General features: G+C 47.4%; 2 protein-coding genes across 4 annotated transcripts; one reads left to right on the forward strand and one right to left on the reverse strand.

The window, feature by feature from the left end:
- Positions 1–4,140: 4,140 nt before the first annotated feature.
- LOC128400913 (uncharacterized) lies at positions 4,141–8,477 on the reverse strand. 3 transcript variants are annotated; one of them, XR_008327392.1, is made up of 3 exons: positions 8,175–8,477; positions 4,549–5,412; positions 4,141–4,511 (listed from the first exon to the last, which is right to left on the reverse strand). XR_008327392.1 is itself a non-coding variant. In XM_053363616.1 (2 exons), exon 2 carries the CDS (start codon positions 5,407–5,409, stop codon positions 4,636–4,638), a length of 774 nt encoding a protein of 257 aa, XP_053219591.1. In that variant the 5' UTR covers positions 8,175–8,477; the 3' UTR covers positions 4,141–4,635. The 3 variants fall into 3 exon arrangements, 2 of the variants coding, with proteins under 2 accessions (XP_053219591.1, XP_053219590.1); XM_053363616.1 differs by having other exon boundaries at positions 4,141–5,409; XM_053363615.1 differs by having other exon boundaries at positions 4,141–5,412.
- A 12,873-nt stretch (positions 8,478–21,350) lies between these two features.
- Positions 21,351–26,852, forward strand: TNFRSF12A (TNF receptor superfamily member 12A). The gene is made up of 5 exons (XM_053363658.1): positions 21,351–21,515; positions 23,847–23,948; positions 24,840–24,974; positions 25,097–25,151; positions 26,003–26,852. The coding sequence occupies exons 1-4, from the start codon at positions 21,437–21,439 to the stop codon at positions 25,147–25,149; spliced, it is 369 nt and encodes a 122-aa protein (XP_053219633.1). The 5' UTR covers positions 21,351–21,436; the 3' UTR covers positions 25,150–25,151; positions 26,003–26,852.
- Positions 26,853–27,128: the final 276 nt, after the last annotated feature.

Genomic DNA, 27,128 nt, shown 5'->3' on the forward strand with positions numbered 1-27,128 from the left:
ACCAGAAGGTTGGTGGTTTGAGTCCACCCAGGGACGGCTGTGGGCATTGCAGGGAGCTGAACAAGGGTCCCTTCCAACTCTACAATTCCTTGAGAAATCTACGAGGTTGGCTCATAGGCTTGCCAGTCCCAAAGAGCATCCGCAACCAGCTTAGATCTCGCCCCACAATGCGAGGAAGGCCACATACAACGTTGCTCTGAAAACGAGGCACTATGAGGTGGCATCTGAGGCAACCCCACCTGGGCATTACCACAGTAGGAAAAGCCACCACCATCATTGTGTTGCCATAGCTGGAAAAACTGGTTTTTTTAATGCTGTGTCTGCAGCAGGAAGCAAAACAGAATGGGCCGGCCCCGGCTGACAAAGACCGATGATGATGATGAAGATGATGGTGAAGGTGACAGCACCTTGAAAGGATTTTGCATTTATTGCCACTCTACGTGCCGCTTTCAGAGTTCTTACCAAGCCTTGCAGGTGGAAAGGCTGCCCGGCCCAGTATCTATCTGATCATGTTATGAGACATAACCTGTTTTCAAAAGGAGCTGGGAGGGGGGAAAACCTTGTCTACATCAGGATGTGTTTCAGCAAGCTTTCGTTAGGTTTGATTGAAGATATAATATGCATGATATGAAGCAACTGTGACCATGGATAGCAAAAAAGAAAAAAGAGAGGCAGCACTCCTGGGAGATTGGGTTGCAGTGCTGCGTTAATAGCTCTCTCCATTCAGCCCTGAAGAAGAGGTGTAAGATGTCTAACTGTATACAGTCATCACACAGAAACAGAGAAAGGTTCAGTGAGTTCGCTGTTGCAAAAGATAAGGCTCAACAAACCAGTGTGGATATAGATACATACAGCTTGTAGGCTTTTGCAGATACAGATACATGCAGCGTCGGGGACTGGTTGGATGCAGAGGAATGGTGGGAGGAACCGGCTGGGGAGCCCCCAAGAGAAGAAGGCTCAGAGCTCAGGGAGTGGGGGTGGGACAACCATGAGTGGTCAGAGGGAGCAGACTGGGGGTAGGAGGTGTCAGAAGCTGAAGAGGTAGCAGGGCTTAGTGAGCTGGGAGAGTCTGGGGCAGAGAAAAGCCCAGAAGCTGAAGCAGAAGAGGAGGGAGGCCCAGAAGCAGAGATGAGTCAGGCTGGTGAAGAGTTATAAGGGTCTCCTTCTCCTGCTGCAGCAAGCTGCCCTCCCCTCTGGTCTCCTAGGACCAGGAGAGGCATGATGTGGGAGGAGCAAAGGTAGACATGCAGGCACGGTCTCAGATTGCAGCAATACCAGCCTAATGGACTGCTTGTAAGAAAGAAGACAGGCAGGGGGAGGCTGGCTGGGGGACAGACTTTAGGTTGCTGGGGCAACACCCGATTCACCCTGATAACGGTATTCAGTAAACCTGTTTCTCTGCCTGTAGGAGGTTTACCGGGAAACCCATATAAGACTCTAAAAGGTTACCTATCAGTCAGAGGAAGGAAACTATCAACCACGATCAAGTCAGAGCAAAGCGGCTATTAAACCTGATATTTATTACTGCTGTTGCAACAGGGTGCTCACTCACCCCACGCAGGAGGGAGGAGGAACCCAGAACAATGGTGTGCAAACCCTTATGTAGACTTATATTGCCCACCCTGTAGCTCAAGGCCACCCCAAAAAAATCATACATACATCGCAGAAGGAGGCGGGGTATAGCAGAAGTACATCACAGGGGGGCGGTCTACAACAGAAATCCTGTCTGCCAGGATACCTGACAATGACCAGTGATTGCTTTTCTTGGGCAGCCCGGCCAATCTTTTGTGATTAAATTAAATACTTTAATTCGTGAATCCAGGTCACAGGCTCACCCTATTCATACACAGAGATGCCCTAAAGACAGGTGAGCAAAAGACAATGGAGAGGTTTTCCCATTTCCTTCCTCCTTCCAGAGAAACATTTGAGGTCAATTTGGGAGAGTCAAAATGGTTTCAGGATTGCACTCCTGTACTATTTCAGACACGTGGTTTATATACATATGCATGTGTTTTGCCTTGTAAATTTATGAACATTTAATTTCTATTCAGGTAGGTAGCAGTGTTGGTCTGACGCAGTCAAAATAAATTAAAGAATTAAAAAATTGTCCAGTAGCACCTTAGATACTAAGTTTGTTCTGGGTATAAGCTTTCGTGTGCATGCACACTTCTTCAACAGTCGTCAACAGGTTTACCATACCCATTGAGTCAATCACCCATCTCCTACTACCTTCTGAGAAAAACCCCACCCCACCCTCCCATATATATAAGGGTCTGGTGACTTCTGTTTCAGTGTATCTGAAGAAGTGTGCATGCACTTATACCCAGAACAAACTTAGTTGGTCTCTAAGGTGCTACTGGACAATTTTTAAATTTAATCTATATATTTGAGACCTTAAATTCTTATAACAACCCCTTAATGCACCAGGCTCCACTGTTCCTACAGCAGCTGTTGTGTGCATAACCCCTCATCACTTTATCTTCCCCCTGGATGCCTGCAGAGGCACCCAAGGTTCACAATTAATTAAGACTGAGGGGGGCATTGTAATTCCTCTCTTTTAAAATATAAAAACAGGCCGTCTAGACCAGCATCCTGTTCTCACAGTGGCCGACTGAATTATGCCATGTGCGCAGAGAGCACTGATTCTGGTCCTCAGACAAAAGCCAGTTTCCCAGGTCATGTCACATTCTGGCGCTACCAAGGAATGGAAACCAAGGCCATGAAGCTGGCAGGAGTGATGCCATCAGGCCTGGAGCAGGTGAGACTCTTAAAGAGCTTTCCTCTGAGGAAGAAAGCGCTCAAGACAGCTCCAGACTGCTGGAGTTTGACAGGAAGGATTAAAGTACTTTCTATGAAATGTTGGTTTGTGCAGTTAAAGTGGATTATGTCGGAGATGGAGGATTAAATCTGCAGATTAAAATTTAAGCCTCCTATCCCATGTGTGCGGGAGAAAAACGAAAAGTTGGCGGGCTGCGAAGCCTTTTTAGCAAGGTAAAACACTTAAAACGTTTTGCAGCTTACTAAATCTTAGGAATAAAGCAATTACACCTTTTTATCCCTTTTATTTGTGGTCGGCTGACCTCCCCCCTTCCTCCCCGTTGCAGAGAACGAACCACACGTTTTAGAAAGATAAACAAAAGTGGTTTACCGACATGTCAATGCAAGCAGCAAATATGATACAGCTAAGAAAAATTATCAGGTGCAAAATAACAGTTGGCTTCAAAATGGGCCACATGTGTCTGCAGGAGACCCCAAACATACATGTGATCAGTTTGGAAGCATTACGGCGAGAGCCTCCTCAGAGGCAGAAGGAAATACAGTGGTACCTCGGGTTACAGACGCTTCAGGTTACAGACTCCGCTAACCCTGAAATAGTACCTCGGGTTAAGAACTTTGCTTCAGGATGAGAACAGAAATTGCGCCACAGCAATGCAGCGGTAGCGGGAGGCCCCATTAGCTAAAGTGGTGCTTCAGGTTAAGAACAGTTTCAGGTTAAGAACAGACCTCCAGAGCGAATTAAGTTCTTAACCTGAGGTACCATTGTATAAAGGATTATCTCCTTTGTTACAGACTTCCCACCCAGAGGAGGCAGGGGAAGAGGCCACACAGAGGGTCCTCTCTAGGAAATTTAAGAACTCTCTGTGTACTAGCCCTGTGCTAGTGATTTGGCTGCAAACTTCACAGATGAAAGAGTTTTGTCAACCCGAAGCAACAAATCCACTTCAGAAAAGAAGCAAACTTATTGCAACTAGGAGGGTAACAGAGTGATAATAAAATAGGAAGAGCCTGATTGCTCAGGCCAGTGACCTGTCATTTCCTTACAGCAGCCAACTAGACGTCTCTCAGAAGCCTGAAAGCAGGACCTGTGTGCAAGACAAGAGCAACTCTCCTCACTTGCGATTCGCAGCAACTGGCATTCAGAGGCATCCCTGCCACAGAGGCTGGAAGGAGAGCATAGTCATTTTAGCTGTAAGATGCTGATAGCTTTACCCCGCATGCATTTGTCTTAAGCCTCTCTTTTAAAGCTCTCCTGGTTGGTGTCCAGCACTAAGGATGGGGGGAAATTATATTCAGATTTAAAGGCAAGCCTATGAAATGCACGCTTTCCATAACAACATGAGAAGTGAAAGACAGCCAACCTTTGAAATTCACACCGTCCATATTTTAGGATGTAGTAAACAAATGGTTCCCAAAATGCATTACAAAAATGAACATGTTAGTGAAAATGGCATACAAATATGCATGATGACCTTGCAAAAACATGTGCATAAATCAATACTGCATACAAATGTATGTTTACTGGTAGAAAATCGGACTAAAATGCTGATAAATGTTCCCCGACGTGTTAATAATCCATGTGGATGGCAGTTCCGGAGTATGTCATTGGTCTCCTTCACAGTCCACTTTCTTGCATTCTCTTCTCCAGGGCCAGCTCAATAAATTTTGCCACCCAAGGCAAACCACAAAATGGTGCTCCCATCCCCACCAGGGGAAAATGAGTGACGATCTACCTCAGGAACATGGGGGAATAAAGAACTGCATCGGAACCCGCTGGCCATGTGGATCCTGCTGTCTGAGGCGGTCACCTCACCTTGCCTCATGGGTGGGCTGGCCCTGCTCTCTTCTTTGGCTCTGTTATTTTCCTCTGTGGCATCGGAAAGCCCTCCTTAGAGTCAGGAGAAGGTAGGCCAGGCAAGCCGCCATGTTGACAATAGCTGTGAAAGCCAACGTCCACAGTGCCATGTGCTTGTCGGCTTGGCCTGCCAGGGCACATTCCAGTGCCTCAGGGCAGGAGTGTGCTCCTGGAAGGCATAAGAAGGTTGTGCGAAGCACTGATGGGATCTGCAGAAATATCACAACCCAGAAGAAGCCCAGCTCCATGGCCAGGAGGAGAAACACGCAGAAAACGAAGGCCGCTGAGGGCCAGGTGCAACGAGGAGACATCTTGGGTTCCGATGGAACCATTTTGGGCAAAGGAATCGTTCCGGGAGCCATGCTGGATCCGGCGGCCATGTCGTGGCTCACACTAGTGATGTCAGTGAGCTCCTCGTCTCCTTCCTTTGCCGCCTTTCTCTGGTGCTTGGATCCAGTCCTTATGAGCCCCATTAGTCCCACTGGGAGCAGGGCAGCCAAAAAGGCAAAACCCCACGCAGAGGAGACAGGGGAAGGAAAGTGGCGGTTGAAGCAGAGCACACTGCAGAAAGGCCGACTGTCCGCCTCCACCGAGGTCCAGTTGCAGACCAGGTCAGGGCTGGGAGAGGACCAGGGCCCATCGGCGATGAAAAGGGCCACCAGCCGTAGCCCCAGAAGGAGATACCAGGGGGCCAGGCCTCGGCAGCCAGGCTCACCTCCAGGGAACATCATGGCTGGCTGTAGGAGCCGAGCCAGGCCAGCGACCACAGCAGCCATCTGCTGAGAGAAGGGAAGACATGAGAGGAAGATGAGTTTCCTTCCTAAACATTATTGTGCAAAAGTTGGTCGCTCTGTGGTCTTCAGAGGCCTGAGAGAGTTGAGAATGGCAAATAGGCTTTTGGTTTTGTTTTGAATGGAGGGCATTGCTTCTTCTTTTTTTACCTTTTTTTACATGTACATTTTTAAAAACTGGTTTTTAGGGCCTTTGTGCATTTAACAAATACATAATATAGTAGTACCTCAGTTTAAGTACTTAATTCATTCCAAAGGTCTGTTCTTAACCTGAAACTGTTCTTAACCTGAAGCACCACTTTAGCTAATGGGGCCTCCTGCTGCCGCCGCACCGCCGGAGCACGATTTCTGTTCTCATCCTGAAGCAAAGTTCTTAACCTGAAGCACTACTTCTGGGTTAGCGGAGTCTGTAAACTGAAGCGTATGTAACCTGAAGCGTATGTAACCTGAGGTACCACTGTACAGAAATTCATCAAATGACGTTTCCCCCATTACAGCATCTTTATGCTAGGAAAGGCCTAACCTCTTGGGTTTGCACCTGTACCACACCTATGAGAGGCACGGGGTGGGGAGGTGAGGTGGCAGGTATTTTTCCAGGCACATTGGGGTGGTGGGTCTACAGAATTTGGTCTAGCTTCTTTCCAGGATCATCCACTCCCACCCTTTACTACTGAAATTTCTTTAGACTATCTAGTGCCCCGGTCCTTTTAAATACCTGTACTACTGATCTGTGACAGGTGTGTGGAGCCATTGGTCCGCCACATATTGGTGAACTACAGCTCCCGCAACCTCAACAAGCCTGGCCAATGGGAAGGGGTGATGGGAGTTGTAGTTCAGCAACATCTGGAAGGCCAAACGTTTCCCACACCTGCTCTATGGCTTTTAGATGGTAAATTATTATCAAGGCGTCACTTTAAAATGAAGGATTTCCAACAAGATTGACCCTGCATCTCACCTGTAGGTTGGGCTATTATTATCTTACTGTTATTAATCATAATCTATGTGTTAAATCTCTGTTTTACCTTTCTTTGGACTCTGCCCCATTTCTCCTGCCTGGATCTACACCAGCCAGATATCCTCCAAATATTATTTAAAGCACTTCAAACTGTGAATAGGATCGTGTGTCAATCTGAACTTATTCTGTGGTTTAGATCATAGCACAGGCAAGAAAACTGACATAACTCTAAAATGACAGGAGAGCCTCTATCATGAACTTTTGCGACCCTGGTACCAGCCTGGTCTCAAACCATGTCCTGAAGGCATTCAGGAAACATATTGTGTTCCTCACACCTTGCATAAATTTAGTTGCCAGTGTAGTCTATTCACCACCTGAATGGGGCCATCAAGATAAAGGTGAGATGGTTTGAAGGCAGCAAGCAAACAAAGGATGCCCGGTTTAGCCAACACCCACCAGGTGGTTTTCTTTAACACAATTTGCAAGATGGGAGAGATGAAGCTGGGCAGGAATTGCAAGGAAAAGGCGATAGAATTGCTCATCCGAAGAGTCCTTTCCTTTCTCCATGAAGAAAAGGCTATAAGGAACCCCAAGATTTGTAGTCAGTGGCATTTCTTAACTTTTATTAAGAAGTGTGAGTTCTGGGACAAATTTTTCATGCTCACTTCTGTAGGCTTTTGAGAATATGTAGAGATTCTCCCCCTCTTTAGTTCAAGGTTTGTGATGAGGGATTTGCTGCCTCCTTAAATTGTAATTTTCTTGTTATTCTGTTGCTTTCATTTCATAGAATAACACAAGCTTTCTTTATTCCTTTGTATAAGAATTTATTGTGGGCGTACGGTTAAGGGTGACGCACGTACTCAAAAAACAGACGCACATTATAATTCCAACAAAATATCGCAAACCTCTTTAAAAGTGTGTGTATGAATACATGTGAGTGATGTACACGCATGTGGGTTCAGACACATACTTCTAACAATTCTATTATGTTATATAAGACACACAGACCCTTATCCAGTAAACCTGGTTCCAAATATCTCTCGGGGGTTTTACCCTATAAAACAAGACCCAGAAAACTCCAGGGTCTTATGCAAAATCATCATCTGCAACAAACACTCCAGCTCTTCCCCTCTCATCCTAATGCAGGCTGCCAGGAGTCTAGCTGCAGTTATTCAGCAGGGAGTAAAAAGCACTCAACACATGCTCAGAAACATTCATTTTGTTCCAAGACTTAAGCTCTGGCACTGAACACTGTGTGTGTGTGTGTGTGTGTGTGTGTGTGTGTGTGTGTGTGTGTGTTCTTCTGGGGCTGAGCCTAGGCTAAAATTAAGCCAAGTCTGTGTCTTTTCAGAATTGGGTTCTGTCTTCGGATTCCTGAAGTCTGTATGAGGACAGGGTTAAGGTAGAAAGCCGGACTCCTGAGTTCTCTAGGAAGAAGGAAGAAGGGCTACAAAGGACTGAGGATTTGGCTGTGGAGCTGAGGGGTTGCAGGCAAGTTAGCAAGACTAGTCCTGCAAGAGCCTCCCTGGCAGTGGCCATTTGGGAGGGCCACACTCACTTCCCTGTGTTGCCCTTTGAGGACGGCCCCTAACAGTCCCTGTTTAAGCAACCGCTCATCATTTTCAGCCCCCCCCCCATGCTCAAGACAATGCCTTTGACAGCCTTTTTGTTTCCTGCCTGCACTCACTTCCCCCCCATGTGTGCAGAGAGGAAACATCCACTTTTGTGTCCAACGATAAAAAGGCCCCTTGAGAAGCATAAAATATAACTCTGTTGCTGCCTGCTTTAATTTTACCTTCTCCTCTAGAGTCGCCTTGACACTTCAGTTCTTCTGTTTGTCCACCGTCTTCTCCTTCGTCCTCTTGAATCTGTTCTGCCTCTTGTGTTCTGCTTTAGGGGGGAAAGGGGTTTGTTTTTTGGTTCCACATTATCAGAAACTCCCCTGCACAGAACAGGCCGGCCGCAGAGAAACAAAGGGAAAGTTGAAATGAAACTCCCAAGAGATGTGGGAATAGCTGCCAGAGCTAACGCCCCCACACAGCTGCATGGATGTGGGCCCTCAACATCCCCCTGATGGACCACCCTTCTCCCCACCCTCTGGCTTTTACTTCCTCTGCTTTCTCAAATTAGTCTGCCGTCTTCTCTGCATCAGCCAACCTGGTGCCCTCCAGATGTTTTGGACTCCAGTTCCCATTCGCCCTTGGTAATGGGAGTCGTAGTTCTCCATGTGGAGGAACCAAAGTCAACAAAAGCTACTCCTCATGAAGCAGAGGTGGGAAACTTGGGGCAAAACGGGGCCCTCCAACCCTCTCTATGTGGCCCTCAGAACTCTCCTTGGCTACATCCTTATTGGCCCTGCCTGGCACCCTTCCTTGATTGTTGTTTTGCCCGGCTGGGAAGGTGTCCTTGAACTCTCATAAGGCCTCTTGCTTGCCTGGATCAAGAACAGAGCAGGGGTGCAAGAGGGTAAAAGTTTGGTTACTGCCCAAAGGCAGGCAAAAATAAAATAAAAATAAAGCCCACCCCCCCCCCCAAATTTCTTCTGCTGCATCCTGCCTACTATCTCCTAAACCTTAACAAAACTGCTGGAATCTTAGATCCCTTCTGTTGCTCATAGTTCAAATCCTGCTCGCACATTCCTCATACAATAATACTTCTTTAATAATCCGAAATGGATTTCCGTTCTTCCACAAAAACCTTCGTCATTAGGTTCTCTTATTTTAGCTGTTAGCTTTGCCAATTCTGCGCAATCCATCACCTCACTTATCCATTCTTCTTGAGTGGGTATCTCAGCTCATTTCCATTTTTGTGCACAGAGAATCCTAGCTGCAGTTGTAACATATATAAACAACTTAATCATCTTTTGAGGGGACTTTTTGCCTAAAGGCAAAATTTACTGCTCCATCTGTGTTTATCTCTGGCATGTGGCCCTCAAAAGGTTTCCCAGATGGAAACGTGGCCCTCGGGCTGGGAAAATTGTTCCCCACTTCAACATGGAAGCTGTGGCAGCGATTCTAAGCACACTTGCCTACAAGGAAGCCCTACTGAACACAGTAGGACTTACTTCTGAGGAAATAAGCATGGAGTGTGTGTGTGTGTGTGTGTGTGAGAGAGAGAGAGAGAGAGAGAGAGAGAGAGAGAGAGAGAGAGAATGAGAGAGAGAGAGAGAGAAATTTCTTCAAGAAGTGACTTGGGCCTAGAGCAGTGGTTTTCAACCCGTGTGCCGTGGCACCCTTGGGAGCCTTGAATGATGGTCAGGGGTGCTGCAGGCAACACTGGCCTCTGTCCCTCTTTCCTTCCCTCCCTCCTCTGGTGCCCTCTTAAGTCTCTGCCTCCCAAAGGCTTGCACAGCTGTTTGTTGCAGCAGCAGCTGCTGCCCAGAGGACTCCCAAGGAGAGAAGAGAGGAGAGGAGGACCCCAAGGGAGGGTGTTCGGAAAAGGGCGAGAGGCTGCCAGCTCTGCAGGCAAGGGGTGACACAACTGGGCTCCGAGCCCCACAGGGGTGCCGCAGAAAGAATGCAATTGATCAAGGGAGCTGTGGACTCAAAGTTGAAAACCTTTGGCCTGGAGAATTAGAGGAGCAAGTTAATACAGACTTCTGGGCCTTTGGGGAAATGGTCCATAGGAAGCTGCCTTAAACTGTCAGGCTATACAATGGGTGGCTCTCCAGGGCCATCATGCAGGGCCATTTCCCAGCTTTAACTGGAGATTGAACCTGAGACGTTCTGCACACAAGTCAGATGCTCTTCTGACGGAGCTGCAGCCCTTTCCCAAAAGGGAAGTAGAAATGTGAGGAAAGATCCACCCATCAGCCGGCACGTTCTTTTCACATGTAGGCTGCGAATGACCAAAATAAATCTGCCCAGAACAAAGGCTCTTGTGTTGTTCCAACAAAGGCGAGGATTCAAGAAACTAGGAATGTGTGGTGCTGCCTTACCCTGAGTCAGACCAAGATGGTCGACTCTGATGCGGTACCTCCAGGGCAGTAGTCAGTCTTTCCCATCACCAGAAACTTCCTGCATAAAAATGAGGTGCTCTGCTAAGCGGTGCTGTGATCCTTTCACAAACCCCACATATTAAAACAAAAATTTTTTTTCCTTCCAGTAGCACCTTAAAGACCAACTAAGTTAGTTCTTGGTATGAGCTTTCGTGTGCATGCACACTTCTTCAGATACACTGAAACAGAAGTTGCCAGATCCCTCTATATAGTGAGAAGGTGGGGAGGGGTATTACTCAGAAGGGTGGTGGGAATGGGTGATTGGCAGATAGCTGTGATGAGCCTGTTGACGACTCTTAACGACTGCAATAGGTCTTACACGAAAAAGCAAGGGGTGAGAAGGTGAAAAATGGCTTTGTCATGTATAATGAGATAAGAATCCAATGTCTTTGTTCAGACCAGGTCTCTCCATGGTTTTAAGTTTGGTAATGAGTTGCAATTCAGCAGCTTCTCTTTCCAGTCTATTTCTGAAATTCCTTTGTAGTAAAACAGCTACTTTGAGATCTTGTATTGAATGTCCTGGGAGATTGAAGTGTTCTCCTACTGGTTTCTCTGTCTTGTGATTCTTGATGTCCGATTTATGTCCGTTTATTCTTTGGCGTAAGGTTTGGCCTGTTTGTCCAATATAGAGAGCTGAAGGACACTGTTGGCATTTGATGGCATATACAATGTTAGACGATGAGCAATTTAATATTCTGGTTCACCAGAATATTCAGTCATGCTGGCCACATGACCCAGAAGCTGTACGCCGGCTCCCTCAGCCAATAAAGCGAGATGAGCGCCACAACCCCAGAGTCGTCCGCGACTGGACCTAACAGTCAGGGGTCCCTTTACCTTTAAAGAGTTGGGCAAATAAAGATGTGTTGCCATAGAAACAACCAGCTAGCAGTGCCTTTGGGAGGAGTAGACAGGCCTCCCTCCACACCTGGTTGTCTTGCCATATACTTCTAGGGGAAGGAGAGCAATAGGCCAGGGCCTAGTTCAGGCTAGTCACATCCAGAGTAGGGAAGACAGAGGGGCTTGATTTGCTCTCTTTGCTACAACCAAAAGTATAGCTTGGGGAGGATCTCCCTGAAAACTTAACAGGAAAGCAAGATTTATTGGAGTGCCAATGCTATGAGCCCTTCTCTCTTATGTTCAGAGTGTATAGATGTGTATAAATAAAGCCATATATACACAAAAGACACCACAGCCTCCAATGAGTTTTATTCCAAGAAAATAAAAAACTGCTGTCACCCGTGAACTCTCTCACCTATTTGAGACTGGGCTGCACGTAACAGTATGACCTCCCTTGGTCTCTTGTCCTGTGTTCTCCCCTTAGTGACGGTCTTTCCCCACCCCTTACCACAGGGATATATGCCTGTTTGCTTGCTTATTGCTTGCTTATGCTACCCTGTGATATGCCACTTGACAAAAGCCAGTTTCCCCAGGTCACGTCACACTCTGGTGTTACCAAGAAATTGAACTCAAGATAGCCTATAGAGATAACAGGGAGGAGCAGGTGAAATTTTAAAAATCTTTTCATCAAGGAACGAGGCATACAGGTGTCTCTAGATAGATGGTATTTGATAGGAAGGAAGCACTGCAGGAAACATGGGGCTGTGCAGTTAAAGGGGATTAAAGGTTTCTGCCACTGTGATGCAGCAGAACCGCTTCTAAAAAGAAGCAAACCTGAATCCAGTTGCTTGCTCTCCTGAGCAGCGACTTTGTCAGTGGAAGAACAGGATTTTAGAGCTGGAACAGTCTTTGGAGATCATCTAGTGACCCCTGCTCAATGCAGTAAACTTGCAGGCACAGCATCCCTGCTGGTGGAGAAAGAAAATCTCATCCGGTGTCTAACAGTTGTTGCTTTTGGACCACTCATTAATTTCTGAGTCGCTTTTTTCTGGTATGGCAGCTCAAAGCTACTTAGAAAATGGCTTACCTCAAAATCATAATGCATAGATTAAAATGGGAGAGCATATCCCATAGTGGTTTTAAGAATCATATAATTAGAAAAGCGCTATACAATGTATGGAGCAGATATAAGGACCTTTTAGTACGAAAAACACCCAAATGGATTTCACCAATCGAAGCACAGGCCCCAAAAAAGCTAAATATGGAAAACAAATGGTTGAGATACTCAGATCTATTGATAGAGGACCATGAAGATTTTAAATTAAAACTGTTTGAACAAATTAAAGATAAGGTGAATTGGCTTCAATATTATCAAATTAATGAATTATGTAAGATTGATAAGAGAAATGGTTTTGCAACAGAAAAAACCAAACTGGAAACAGAGTTGTTAGATACCAATGTTAAAAACATGTCTAAAATGTACAACCTGTTGTTGGAGTGGCATACAAAGGATGAACAAGTTAAATCGGTTATGATTGATTGGGCACGAGATGTGGGACATAATAAAGGAATGTTTTTGTCTGGTGGCTGAAGATACATATCAATGGCACCAGGTGAGCTTCTCTAGGGAGAGCATTGCACAAATGGAGAGCCATCGTTGGAGCAATGGAGAACAAGTCTGCCCCATCTTCTGTGTGACGACCCTTTCAAATATTTGAAGGATGCTGTGGTGACTCCTCTTCATTTTGTCTTCACCTGGCTAAACTGTCCTGCTTCTCCAGCTGCTTCTCACAGGACTTGGTTTCCAGGCTAATCGCAGCTAGACTTCAAGGACATGTGAAAACAATGCTAGTAGCTGAAGAGGGACAAGAGAAATGTTAGACAGAGAAGCCTTGCATCTCTAACATGGGTGGGATTGGGATCCCAAGCTTATCCATTCTTTCCAGTGGCATTTGCCCTAACGGCGAAATCTGTTGCTTGAAGTGCTAAGTACCAGCCAGCAGATTGGGAACCTCCAGGGCTCCAGTTTTGCTCCACGAAATTGGATTACACATTAAGCTGGTTTTCTGCCTGCTTAATCTGCTTATTCTGAGTCAGGACTCAGCCCTCTGTGCTGTTGCATAGGGTTTCTTGCATTAGCGCCAACTTCCGCAACTCGGAAATTATGAACGTAACAGAATTTCCTGCCGCAACTTAGAAGCAGCTACAACAGCAGTGTGGACTTCCAGGGGTGATCAAACACACAGGTTGCTTCGGCTGCAATGTGGATACATTTCCCTGTGAGTTGATACATATAAGTACCTCCATTACAGCCTTGGAATCACACCTGCTTTCTCTATCATGTCTACCCTTAACCTTCTCTTGGTAGCTCGGTCAGTACAGCAAGAGACTCAAATCTAGTGGGTAAATCTCCCTCTGATGACAAACAGTGATTGCTTTACAGGGGGACAGACAGATCCACAGAGGGTAGGGCTGTTTTCAACTGCTATTTATTTATTTTACTTATTGGATGCATTTATATACTGCTAAGGGACGCGGGTGGTGCTGTGGGTTAAACCACAGAGCCTAGGACTTGCCGATCAGAAGGTCGGTGATTCGAATCCCCGCGACGGGGTGAGCTCCCATTGCTCCTGCCAACCTAGCAGTTCGAAAGCACATCAAAGTGCAAGTAGATAAATAGGTACCGCTCTGGCGGGAAGGTAAACGGCGTTTCTGTGCGCTGCTTTGGTTCGCCAGAAGCGGCTTAGTCATGCTGGCCACATGAGCCTGAAGCTGTACACCGGCTCCCTTGGCCAATAAAGCGAGATGAGCACCGCAACCCCAGAGTCGGTCACGACTGGACCTAATAGTCAGGGGTCCCTTTACCTTTACCTTTAAGCACACCCCAATCTCAAAGCAGGAAGAGATCACCAAGGTCTTGGTGCATAGCAGAGTTTCGGTCTCCTTGGAATGAAGGTCACTGGAGGCTGATGGCATTTTCTGCCGTAAAAGATTTATTTCCACATATATACAGGCTGAATGGAAGGTGGAAGGTTCACGCAGCATTAAGACCCCAACAGATCCTTCTCCTCCGTTAGCTTTCTAGGAAGGGACCCCCAAGCCATAGCTTTAGACTCTCGCAGAGAGCAAGTCCAGTCTCTGTGTCTCTTTCTAGTCCAGTTCCAAGACTGACATGCTAACTGTTCACCTTCTGGTCAAACTGTGTGTTGAGCATTTGTCCTGATTTGGTTGTGGAGAGATGAGATAACAGTTGTCTTCTGAATGAGCATCCATCCTGAACTGCTCGTAGGGAGTTTAATTAGACAAAGTTGCATCCAGCAAGTGGCGCCCCACACTTTCCAATGAATCCCCAGGTCACTTTTCTCATAGGAAAAAGTTCGGTTTTCGAGGAGCAAGTTTCACCAGAGCTCCAAATCAGCTTTCATTGCACACACACCCCCCTGAATTTGCCAGTTAATGTGATTTTTTTAGCTATTGTGTACAACCCAATGTTTGTTTGTTTTTTAATGTTGGTGACTGTTGGTGACAATCTTTTGCAGATTTGTTTTCCGACCCGCTAGCTAGGCCATCTTCATTTGAACTGATTTTCACACGTTGATCATCACTAGCCCTCCCACACTTGCCTATTATTATTATTACCTGCACAACAAGGAGCAATTGAAATATTAGCCAGCAGGTGGCGCCAAAACACCTTTCACCGGCAGGGTGGGAGGGTGAAGCGTGTGAATGGGGATGGCAAGTACAGTAGAGGACTCGGAATTAAGGGTGAATGGCAGTGAAAGGAACCAATGGGGAACGGCGCTGCCACTCTGAGTCCCCCCCACCATAACCTCCATTGCCCAGTTTGGTATGAATGGATTTGCAGGAGGCTGAGTTTGGGGAGCCGAGATCTCTATTGGACAAGCCAGGAGCACGCGACTTTCTCAGTTCAATCCGGTTCAGTTCAAAGAGTACTAGGCAGGCTTGGCCACACATACTAAACCGGACACGGGTACCCCCAAAATCTAGACTTTGCCAACCTGGTGCTCTCAAGATATTTTGGATGATATGATGCTTTTTGCTTGCGTGATGTGTCTCCTGCTTGGCAGGGGGTTGGACTCGATGGCCCTTGTGGTCTCTTCCAACTCTATGATTCTATGATTCCCCACCCCACCCCCAGCTGGTTGTGGGAGTATTTAAGGTTCAGTGCTCCTGGAATGAGGCAATTAGGACACATTTGGGATTTTGCAGGTTTATTGCCCACCTTGTTGCCCAGCAGTCTCTTTCCCTGAGCTGACAGAGCTGGTCTCAAAGGTGGTGTAGAGGACTCCCAGACTGCTGCTTTGGGGGGACACTTCAACATCCCTGCCAAGGCAACTGGCTCTGGGGTGGCTGCCATGATGACCATGGAGCTTTTCAGTCCTTTTTTCTGGGGGGGGGCACAGGGGTACGCATACTCCTAAACACTTTGTGAATCTAAGTTTGGCATCATTGAGGGACAATATTTAAATATGAAAAGGAAAATGAAAGTGCCCCTAAACATTTTTTTTCTTTGTTCTTCATTTACCGGTATGTAGTTTCCCAGACAGTTTATCCCTTAGCACCATGTCTCTCTTTTTTTTAATTGTTGTTGTTTAGTCATTTAGTCGTGTCCAACTCTTCGTGACCCCATGGACCAGAGCACGCCAGGCACTCCTGTCTTCCACTGCCTCCCACAGCTTGGTCAAACTCATGCTGGTAGCTTCGAGAGCACTGTCCAACCATCTCATCCTCTGTCGTCCCCTTCTCCTTGTGCCCTCCATCTTTCCCAGCATCAGGGTCTTTTCCAGGGAGTCTTCTCTTCTCATGAGGTGGCCAAAGTATTGGAGTCTCAGCTTCGGGATCTGTCCTTCTAGTGAGCACTCAGGGCTGATTTCCTTAAGAATGAATAGGTTTGATCTTCTTGCAGTCCATGGGACTCTCAAGAGTCTCCTCCAGCACCACAATTCAAAAGCATCAATTCTTCGGCGATCAGCCTTCTTTATGGTCCAGCTCTCACTTCCATACATCACTACGGGGAAAACCATAGCTTTAACTATACAGACCTTTGATGGCAAGGTGATGTCTCTGCTTTTTAGGATGCTGTCTAGGTTTGTCATAGCTTGAATGTTACGTCACTTTATCTGAGGCAGCAATCCACATAACTTTCTTGAACCAGTGATCTATGGCAGGTATCTTCAACCTGTTCAGACTAAGGCCCACTTTTAGTCCAAACATGCATCTGCAGACCCACTTCTTAATCTGCTACCATATATTTGGGTGGCAGTAGTGCTCCTTGGTTTTGAATTATGGTGCTGGAGGAGACTCTTGAGAGTCCCATGGACTGCAAGAAGATCAAACCCATCCATTCTGAAGGAAATCAGCCCTGAGTGCTCACTGGAAGGACAGAATGTGAAGCTGAGGCTCCAATACTTTGGCCACCTCATGAGAAGAGAAGACTCCCTGGAAAAGACCCTCATGTTGGGAAAGATGGAGGGCACAAGGAGAAGGGGCCGACAGAGGACGAGATGGCTGGATAGTGTTCTCAAAGCTACCAGCATGAGTTTGACCAAACTGTGGGAGGCAGTGAAAGACAGGAGTGCCTGGCGTGCTCTGGTCCATGGGGTCACGAAGAGTCGGACACAACTAAACGACTAAACAACAACAACAAAGTGCTCCTTGGGTCAGGCCGCAACTCACCAGGTGAAGACCTAGGGTATAGCAGTGTTATGAGGGAAAAAACCTGCTCATTTCCCCTTAAGGGGTACCCAAGAGCCCATAGAGTCCTTTTGTAGGTTTTCTATCTGTAGGAGAAAATAACAGAAAACAAACAGAATATTGAGAAGCAAAGCAGCTAGTAAGCCTGATCTTTATTAAATCTCTTGCAACATGGTGCTCCCCCACACACGGGGGGGGGAGGGACCCAGAACAAAGGTGTGCTCGCCCTTATGTAGACTTTTGAAATTGCCCACCCTCAAACTCCAGACCACCCCCAGAAACATCAAACATACATAATAGAAAGGTGGTTTCCAGCGAAATCCTGTCTGGCAGAAAACCTGTCAATGGTCACTGATTGGATCACCGGGCCAGACTGGCCATTCTTTTGTTATTACAACTACTTAATTCCTGAATCCAGGTCACAGGCTCACCCTATTCATATCTTAAATGTGCCCTTAAGGCAGGATTGAAGAGCACAGAGACAATGGGGAGGTTTTTTTCATTTCCTCCCTCCTTGCAGAGAAACATTTGGTCAGTTTGGGAGAGTCAAAATGGTTTCAGGACTGTCTTCCTGTACTGTTTCAGACATGTGGTGTATATATTTATGTACGTGCTTGCCCTGTACATTTAATTTATATATTTGAGACCTTAATTCTTATAACAGCAGGATGTATCTTTTCAGCCCTGAGGATTACTAATCGAGGGGCTACCAAGGGATCTACCATTAACTGTTCACATAAAAGATCCACATTACCTTGATCAAAATTAGGAAAAAAATACACAGTTTAGGGTCCAGGACCCCATAAGTGAACTGATTTCTGCAATCACTCGATCACAGAATTTCTGAACTTTGGCACGACTCCACCACATGTGCCCATAAGATCCCTGCCTCCCCACGGCCTGGGTAGCAGAAGGGAGATCCTGCCTTTGCAATGTGAGTGAAACATGTCAGGGTAAAATACCACAGATGGCTATATGAAAATGATGTACCGATGGTATTTGACTTCTCGTAAGTTAGGAAAAATGTGTAAGACAGGTACAAATATCTGCTGGAAATGTAAAGAAAAAAGAAGGCACCTTTTATCATATGTGGTGGTCTTGTAAGGTAATAAAAGCATTCTGGGAAATGATATATAATGAGCTGGAAAAAACGTCCAAACTAACTTTTATTTTTTAAAAAAACACAAAAAACCAGAGGCTTTTCTATTAGAAATTGTGGGTGCTGATATTCCAAGGGAGCAGAAAATACTTTTTATGTACACAGCGACAGCCGCATGGATGCTACTAGCCCAGAAATGGAAAGAAGATAAAGTTCCTTACCAGAGAAGAATGACAAATTAAACTGTTGGACTATGCCGAAATGGCAAAACTGACCAGAAAGCTCAGGAACCAAGAAGAACAAAACTTGAACAAAGAATGGGGGGGAAATATAATTTATCTTGGAGAACACTGTAAGCAAATGAAAACTTTAGCAAGATTGCAATAACACTTGTAATGTAGCAAGTACTATGGAGAAAATGGAGTTACATAAAATATGGACTGCTGAAAAATATGCAGTTGAAAAGATTAACAATAGGACCCATAGAGGGGAAAGTGGGAAGTCCAGAGATTCGGAGGAATGTTTAGATGTGGATGGTTGTGTTGTTAAAATTTTATTACTTGTAAAATCAAATATTTTTTTAAAAAAACCCAAATACCATTGATGGAAGAATTCACCCTTATGCCGGCAGAGACCAACCTAAAGGGGGGACAGACCACATCTGCACAGCCTGGCAGCACCTCTCTCACCTGGGACCTTCTGCTTGCAAGGCATGGGCTCTGCCACCGAGCTCTTGGCCTTCCCACCTTCCCACCTTAGCTGGAGAGTTCCTGTTAGTCAGGGAAGAGTCCAGCCACAGGGACCCTGTGGTCCTGGGGGTGTTGCTGGCTTTCAGCTCCAAGGATAGTGGGGGCTGATAGGAGATGGAGTCCAGGCAGGGCCAGATGTAGGTTTGATGAGGCCCTAAGCTACTGAAGGTAATGGGGCCCTTTGTATGTCCAGCTGTCCTTGGTCAACAACAAATTGTCACTGTTTTTTGTGTTGAATATATGCTATATGGTAATTTATGGATCTAATGGGTATCTAACCAGTGATATTTTAGGGAGCAAGCTAGCAGGCGGGGACCATTACTTACACCAGGGGTCAGCAAACTTTTTCAGCAGGGGGCCGGTCCACTGTCCCTCAGACCTTGTGGGGGGCCGGACTGTATTTTGGAGGGAAAAAATGCCCCACAAATAACCCAGAGATGCATTTTACATAACAGCACATATTCTACTCATGTAAAAACACACTGATTCCCGGACCGTCCGCAGGCCATTTGAGATGGCGATTGGGCCGTATCCGGCCCCCGGGTCTTAGTTTGCCTACCCATGACTTACACCATAGGAGCCTACACAACACAAAACACTATTGCTGTATGTAGGTTTTATTTTATTTGTTCTTTGTCTTATATTTTGGAAATGTACATCCAGGTGTTTTTTTCCATTAAATTTTTTTGGGGACCCCAAGAGAGTGGGGCCCTAAGCTATAGCTTGTTTAGCTTATACATAAATCCGGCACTGAGTCCAGGAACACCTGGAAGCTAATTTCCCCCATCTTTGGAGTAGTCAGTACCGGTGCTGGTAAACATGCCCTCAGGCTAGCATCCTATGAAGGCATAACCTGGGGAGAGCTGTGGTTATTTAGCAGCAGCAGAGCAAAAGTTTTAATTCACATACCCCACCTCTACATTTTAAATGGCTCTTGGGCTTTCATCCAATTACGCTCTGGCTGTTCATATGCACTAAGTGAAGGGTATACCAAGTACTGGACTTGCCTGCTGGTTGTAGCCGCTCTTTGGCAGGCAGACATCCCCACCCCCACCTTGTCCTCTTTCACTGGGGAATTCCTGGATTGCACAACCATCTCGCCAGAGTCTCCTGCCTATTGAAATCCAGGGCATTTCTGCACTGTGGAAGTGAGATGTTATATGGCAACCTAAAATGTACACTTTTAGGACACCTAAAGCATAGATGTGTCTTTCCTGGGGGGCTGTTGGAGAAACTGTGCATGGCAAAGTCAGGATTTAAAACATGAGTTGGTGGGGGCACCTTTGGCACTAGTGGAACAGCCAGGAAAACGGCTTCCACTTTATTTTTAACAAAGAAATTTGCTTAATGTAAAACACATGTACCAGTTATTTCCTTTGGAATGCGGAGAGGCAAATATGCATCTCTGAACCCAGAAATGTGAGAGTTTCAAAGTTACATACATACTCTCCAACTTTGGTATTTTTAATTTTGAGAAAGTGACACCAACGTGTGATGAAGAAAGGAGAACTTTTGAGTGTTGAAAGCCAGGATGTTCTAACCAAGTGGATTCTTTTTCCCGATTTCCAGAGAATTTAGGAAGGCTGGAAACCACACACATACACACCCCGAACCTGCTCAGAGTTCCCAGAATCCAGCAGAGGAAAGTCTGAATGAATGAAGACGAGGGTGCCTCTTAAGCATGTACAGAATGTCTTTTCATCGCCACTCAGTAACCACAAGGCTCCTCTAGGGTGGCTTCTCTTAAATATCTCCTTCAATTTGTTTCCACTTGCGTTGGGGTAAAAACAAGAAGCAGCAGTCGTGCTTCTAACGAGAGTGGTTCCATTCGTTTAGCGACTGACTAAACCTCTCAGACCAGACAGTCCCGGAGACGGAGTTTTCCAAAGAACTCAGAAGCCCCAGTTATTTCCTTTAACCCAATACTATCCCCTCCCAACCTCCTTCCCCCTGCCGTTTCCTACAGGAGCTCTTTGTATTCATTCATTCTCTATGCACCGCTCCCCCCCTTTTTAAAAGTAACCTTATTAAAACAAACAACCGCCTAGAGCAGCGGTCATTTCAGAGCAGCTTTCGGCTTCTGACATATCCCCTTTGATCTAACGTCTATTTATTAGAAATATTTTTATACCGCCCTTCGATCATATTCCCCGGGCGGTTTCCAAAAGGAATAAAGCAAAGTGTACCTATTGAAAGAAAACCCCTAAGCATAATAAACTTAAAAGCCACAAAATCAAGGAGCAGCATGAAACAGGCTGTAGGGTTTGTTTTTGTGGGTTAAAGGAAAAACCAAAAACCTCAGCGGGACCCCCCTTCTGGGGAACCCAGGCGTCCCAGGGGAACCCAGGTCTCCCGCCTCCCAGTCCCCGGTTAAATCCAGGCGACTCGTTGCCCTGCCCAGAAAATCCACAATTTCTCGCTCTGAGCTTTTCCTGCTTTAACTTGCTAGACAGCCCCCCCCCCGCCTCCCTCGCCCCCTTCCCAGATCAAAGGATGGAACCCAGGAGTCCTGGCTCCTTGCCCGCCAATCCTGGCCTTCCGGATCTGCGTGGGCGTCTCTATAGTGAGCCGAGGAAAGTCTTTGGAGCTGAGTCACAGACAGACCAGCGGTTCAGTCGCTCCTTTTCCTCATCCTCGGAGGCAGGGAGAGCGGTCGAGAGATGCTGCTGCCTTTGGGAGCCGTCCTGGTGGGGCTTTTCCCCTTCCTGTGCCGGATAGCCTCGGGAGAGCCGGTTCCAGGTAAAGGGGTCTCCGGAAGCGGCGGGGTGGGATGGTTTGGAGTGGGGTCGTCTCACCCAGCCGCCTTCACAGCTATAAAGCCAAGGAGGTGAAACTTCTTCTCCCGGGCATGGAGATGGGGAGGCTGCACCGGTTGAACTTCCTCTGCCGCCTGCTAGTCCATCGAGCTTACTACTGTCTACACTGACAGTGTAGCGGCTCTCCGGCGTCCCAGCCCTACCTGAGAATACTGGATCTTTGACGACGGGGTGGGCTAGGGATGGGGGCTGTTGGGCTCCCCCCCCCCCGAGAACGCGAAATGGCAAAGCAGCCCAGGTTAGCAGATACGAAGCGGGCCAAGCGAGTATGTCAGCTTTCGAATCACACAGAACTCCGTTCAACAGCCCTGTGTCTAGACGTAGCGGCGTTGCCATCCCTTCCTCTGCGTGGGTGTAAAGCTGTCGCCCTCTCTTGTGCTGCTCTAACAGTTGCTCCCCAGGCAGAATTTCAACAGGTGCAACCTTATAAACCATTCGCGTCTGAGAGAGGGCTCGACCTGTTGAATGTTTGCCTGTAGCGGAGCTGCTAACGACACATAGCTGCGGGGACAGGGAAAGTGACGAGTCCAATGTTTGGAACGGATCCCCCCAGCCCGGCTTAATCCACAGCAGAGGCGATGGGGAGAGGGGGCGGGGTTTCGCCTAGGAAAGAGAAGGCCGTCTGCCCATGCCCAGAGGCGCTTTCGACACTCACGATTTCCGCGAGTTAATGACGCGGAGCCCCGCCCCCCGCGAAAATAAGATCAATGGCAGAAGCGAGTCTGGCCCGCGTTGGAATTTCCATGAGTTCGGTGCCACGCCCCCTCGGCCAGCGCCGCCTCCCCATTGGCTGCCTTGCGGGTGAAAGTTTCTTTTTGCCCGCGAGTCACAAGTGAGAAAACTGGGACAGGAGAGCAGGATCCGGGCAGCGGACAATTGGGGGCCTGGGGGGTGGGGAGAGAGAAATCTGACGTCCGCTGCATCAGGCGACCCACATGGTGACTCACCCACCGGCTCCGCCCCACCGTCTCTTTCGTTCCACTTCTGGGCCCGGCGCCATCTGTTTGCTCGCTTGCACGGGGCATATTTTATCAATGAAGTCACTTGAAAGGGGGGAGGGGGTCCTTGTCCTCCCCCGCGCCACAACTTCGCCACGTGATGCTCTCAGTCTTGACCCCCCGATGCTCTCCTGCTGCTGCTCGGGGCTGGTTCAGGTTTCGGGGCGAAACACGACACCCCTTTCCCTACTGACGTTACCCCTCTGGAAATAGACCCTCATGTCATGGGAGGGAGGGAGGGACAGGAGAGCCTCGTGTATGGATCTTTTTCTTCTTTTTCATTCAGCTGTTAAGCGTCTTCATGTTCTGACTTGTCGCTTGGTTGCTTTCATTCATTCAGCTTCTTCCTAATCGTCTTTCTCTCCCTGCCACCCCGGCTCGTTTTACAGCGCGCTCCTCCTAAGCCGCGATTTGCTCTGGAGTCCAGAGGCTGCAATGAGCCCAGCGGGCCTGGCTTCCAAAGAAGCCTGCTTGAGAATCCCAGCCCCCCCCCCAAAGCCCTTCATTTCTCCCTGGTTTGTGAGAGCCAGCCAACACGGATGTCACATCCACACAATCCATTTAAAGCACATTCATACCACTTTAACTCTCAGGGCCTCCCCCCACGGAACATAGAGCCAACTCCTAGGGGCTGAGGCCCTTTCGCCCCCCCCTAAAATATTTAAGGGGGCCATTCCCCCCCCCCCAGAAAGTTGATGGGCATTTCCATTCAAATGGTGTGTGTGTCGCATCATGTGATCAGTTATGTGGGGCAGGGCTTACCTGCCCCCTCCCCCCCATATTTTATTCAAGTTGGCACCTTTGCTGGGAACCATAGCTAAGGCTGTTTGGAATTGTAGCTCTCTGTATGTGGGTAAACTACAGTTCCCAGGATTCTTGTGCTGGGGGAGTCAAGACTCTTACAGTGGTATATACCTGGATGTGACTTACCAAAACACCTGTATGTACTAGCAACATTCATGTTTTTCAAGTTTGATGTTTCATTATGTTTTTATATATGATGTAAGCAACCCAGAGTGGCTGGGAAACCCAGCCATAATAATATAATATAATAATAATAATAGCCATAACAACAACAACAACCTTTCAACAACAACAACAACCTTTTCCTCTAAGTAGCTCAAGGTGGTGTATGTAACTCTCCCCATTTTATCCTCACAACAACCCTGTGAGAAAGTTTAGGCTGATACAGATGTCAGTGCCTCCACAGCCAAGAGACTCCTGCCTAAATCTTCCTTTTCTCCCCCCCCCCCCAGCTTCCGTGTGCCCAGGAGGCCAGTCTTGGAGCCCCGACCTGGAGAAATGCATGGACTGCTCTGTCTGCCAGCGTCAAAACAAGAATGACTTTTGCACCACATGTGAGTGGCTGACACCAACCCTTACCCACCATGCACTGGGGCAGGAACCTTGGGTTGCTCCAGCTGCGTTGACTTCTTATATCGACAAGCCATTTGTGAGAGTAGAACTGGGATTTTTTTGGGGGGTGGGATTGAGGGCAGGAAACCAGGAATGGTAGCTTTCCACCTGCAAGGGTGCACTGAACCCCTCTCTATTTCATGCCCCTCCTTCCATTGCCTTCACAACAGCCCTTTAAGCCAGGCTATAAGATAGTGATGGGCCTGGGTGTCACCCCTCCACCCGGCAAGCTTTATGGCTGAATGGAGATTCGAACCCAGGTCCTAATCTAACATTCTCTACTCACTACACCGCACTGACACTGAAGGCTGCAGGACTCTGTGCATGGTGGGTACAGAAAAGCTGGCATGAATCCAGGGAGAGGAGGACCAAATATCAAATGTACATAGAAAGAGATCTTCATCGAATTAAACAGAATTTGAAAAACATTATTTTTTCCCGTTTGGGGTTTTGTTTTGCTTCTCTTCTCCCTGCACCTCCCGCTCCTCCTAGCTGGCATAAGTGTGTGCTGAAATCTGGTCCCCAAAAAGCCTGTGGCTTGAAAAGAAAAAGATCAGCGACATCCCCCAGCCTGAATTCGAAGCTGAGATTTGCAACTTTTTATTTTTGGCACCATTTCGTTCCTCTTGCAGCCGTGGGTCAACCGACTGGCCTTGTGGGAAATGGTTCAGCAGGAAGGAAAAGGGGATGTTGTTGAAGACAAGTCTGGTTCAGATTGTTAAGAGACTCTCGTCTGAGGGGAGCCCCAGGAGGAAGTGCTGGGATCAGAAGCGGATCATGCTTTTGGGAAGCTCGGCTGAGTTTAACCCTTCCCTCTCTCTTCTCTCTGGCAGGCGGAGACCCTCAACTCCCAGACAACTTCAACATGTGGCTTATGGTGGGAGCATCTCTGGGCGCCTTAACTCTGGCGGTTTTGATAGGCGGCATCATAATCTACGCCCGCTGCCGACGGCGGGAGAAATTCACCAGTAAGTCGCTTCTTTCCCGTTATCTAACCCTAAACTGGAGTCTTTCCTGGGAGCATCTCAACAGCAGAGCCCTCCCTCCCCCCCCCCCACTTATTGCTAAACTTTGCCTTCTCTATTTCCAGCACCAATTGAAGAGACTGGAGGCCATTCAGCTCAGGAATCGCTGATACACTGAAGGTAAGAACGGATACTTCCAATCTGTAACCACAGCTCCATCCTACCCCGCTCGCTTCTGCCAGTTGATTAACTTAGCATCTTTCACTTAAAAAACAGAGCCAAGTTTATAGTCCTCAAGAGCTGTAGGGGGAAAGCTGGGTAATGTCTCCAGGCTTTTCCTCTTCCTCCATTCCCATAATCCCAAAACTGGGTTTGAGAAAATGACAACGTGCATTTGCAGGAGTATTTATTAAATTAGCAGGACTGATGGTTGCAGATAGGGTTTTCTTTAACAAGGCATAGACTCAGTTTTGGGGATCACAGAATCGTAGAGTTGGAAGAGATTCTGATGGTGATCTAGTTCAACGCTCTGCCATGCAGGAATCTGAACTGAAGCATCTATGACAGGTGGCCACCCAGCCTCTCAGCGTCCAGCTCTCCTGGGTGGTTGTTTCTCAAATCTCAACCCTTGGGGGGGTGTCTTTTTATTTGAGAAGTAAATAAATCCTGCCCTTTCTCAGGGCAGCGTAAATGGAACTCTCTGCTCTCTAACCCTCACAACAGCTCTGGGAAATAGGATATCCTGAAAGATGGTGTCTGGCCCAAAATCACCCAGTATGCTTTGGACCTGTGTCACTCTTAAGCCCACCTTCCCCAACCTGGATATGATGGGAGTCTTCTAGCCAGGATGGCTGAGCGGCCTAAGGCACTAGGTTCAAGTTGCAGCCTCTCGCCTGGAGGCACGGGTTTGAATCCTGCTTCTAACAATATGTATTTTTACATGGAAGCAGCACTCTGTCTACATCCCACTTTGTCTCCATGCCTTTGACATTCCTTTTTTTACATTCATTCTTTTCTCTCCCGCCCCACAGATCATCTTGGTCGACATTTCAAGCGCAAGAGAAGAGATCAATCCAGCCTCTTCATTACCTCTGACTTTTCCTGAAGAATCCGGACAGGACGTTTTCCTTTGACCCTGCGGGGGCCTTACACTTTTGCACACATGCCAACTCACTCACTCACTCACACTTGGGGGGGGGGCGCAACGTGGTGTGTGGGGAGGTCTTCCACCTTCTTAACCTTCTGTACATTTCGGGAAAGGAAAAGAAAAGTATTTGTTTTCCCCCTTTGGAACAGCACATCCATCTCCCTCTAAATTTTTCAGTGTTAGGGGAGGAGCAAAATGGGTGGGTGGGGGAAAATGTCTCTCTTTTTCCCTCCGCTGCCCCACGATCTTAATGCCCCATATTGGGGAGATGAAATTTCATGCTGGGGAGTCAGCTGCAGAGAGAGCTTTTCAGCTGCCAAGTCTTCCCAGCTAGGTCACTTTTTGCTAGGAAGGTCACGGCATCGCCTGTGCCGTTTCCCGCTGCGGAGCATCTTAGGGCTAACAATGAATGTGATTCTTAGATTATCTGTATATAGAGAAGTCTTATTTGGGTGCTAAGGCTCTCCAGGAGAGCAGCAGGGACTGTCTTTTCAACTGAGCCTCTTGCGCAGTGGCTGGGCCACGACGCAAGGAGCCACAAGACCCCCCACTACCCTCAGTTCTTCCTGTTTCTCCTCTGCCCTTGGTGCTCAAGCAGAGAGACACTGCTATTTATATCTCTAACGTTTAATTTTATGGGTGTGATTTTCAGGCACAGGGGAGGGGGTGGGGAACAGCATGTCGTTTCATGAACCAGAGTTTGTGGATTTAAATAAAAAATAGAATTAATTATCGATGAAACGAGGGGTGCTTTATTTCGGTTACGAAAGCGTGGCAGCAAGACTGAATACTCGACAGCGTTTTACGTGGGCAACTCCCCATTTACACTGTGTCACCCCAAACCCGGAAGTGGCACTTAAGGGAGCAAACCAAAATGGTGCAGAAACAGCGTCTAGCAATCCCACAAGCCTTTGCAAGTCTAATCCCAAGAGTGTTGCTGGATTCTTAAAGGGTTTCCAGAGGTTTAGAGGGTGTTTGCAGGCTTTTTCAATGGTATCCGCCATATACAC

This window comes from Podarcis raffonei, chromosome 13 (assembly GCF_027172205.1).
Source record: "Podarcis raffonei isolate rPodRaf1 chromosome 13, rPodRaf1.pri, whole genome shotgun sequence".
NCBI classification, from domain to species: Eukaryota; Metazoa; Chordata; class Lepidosauria; order Squamata; family Lacertidae; genus Podarcis; species Podarcis raffonei.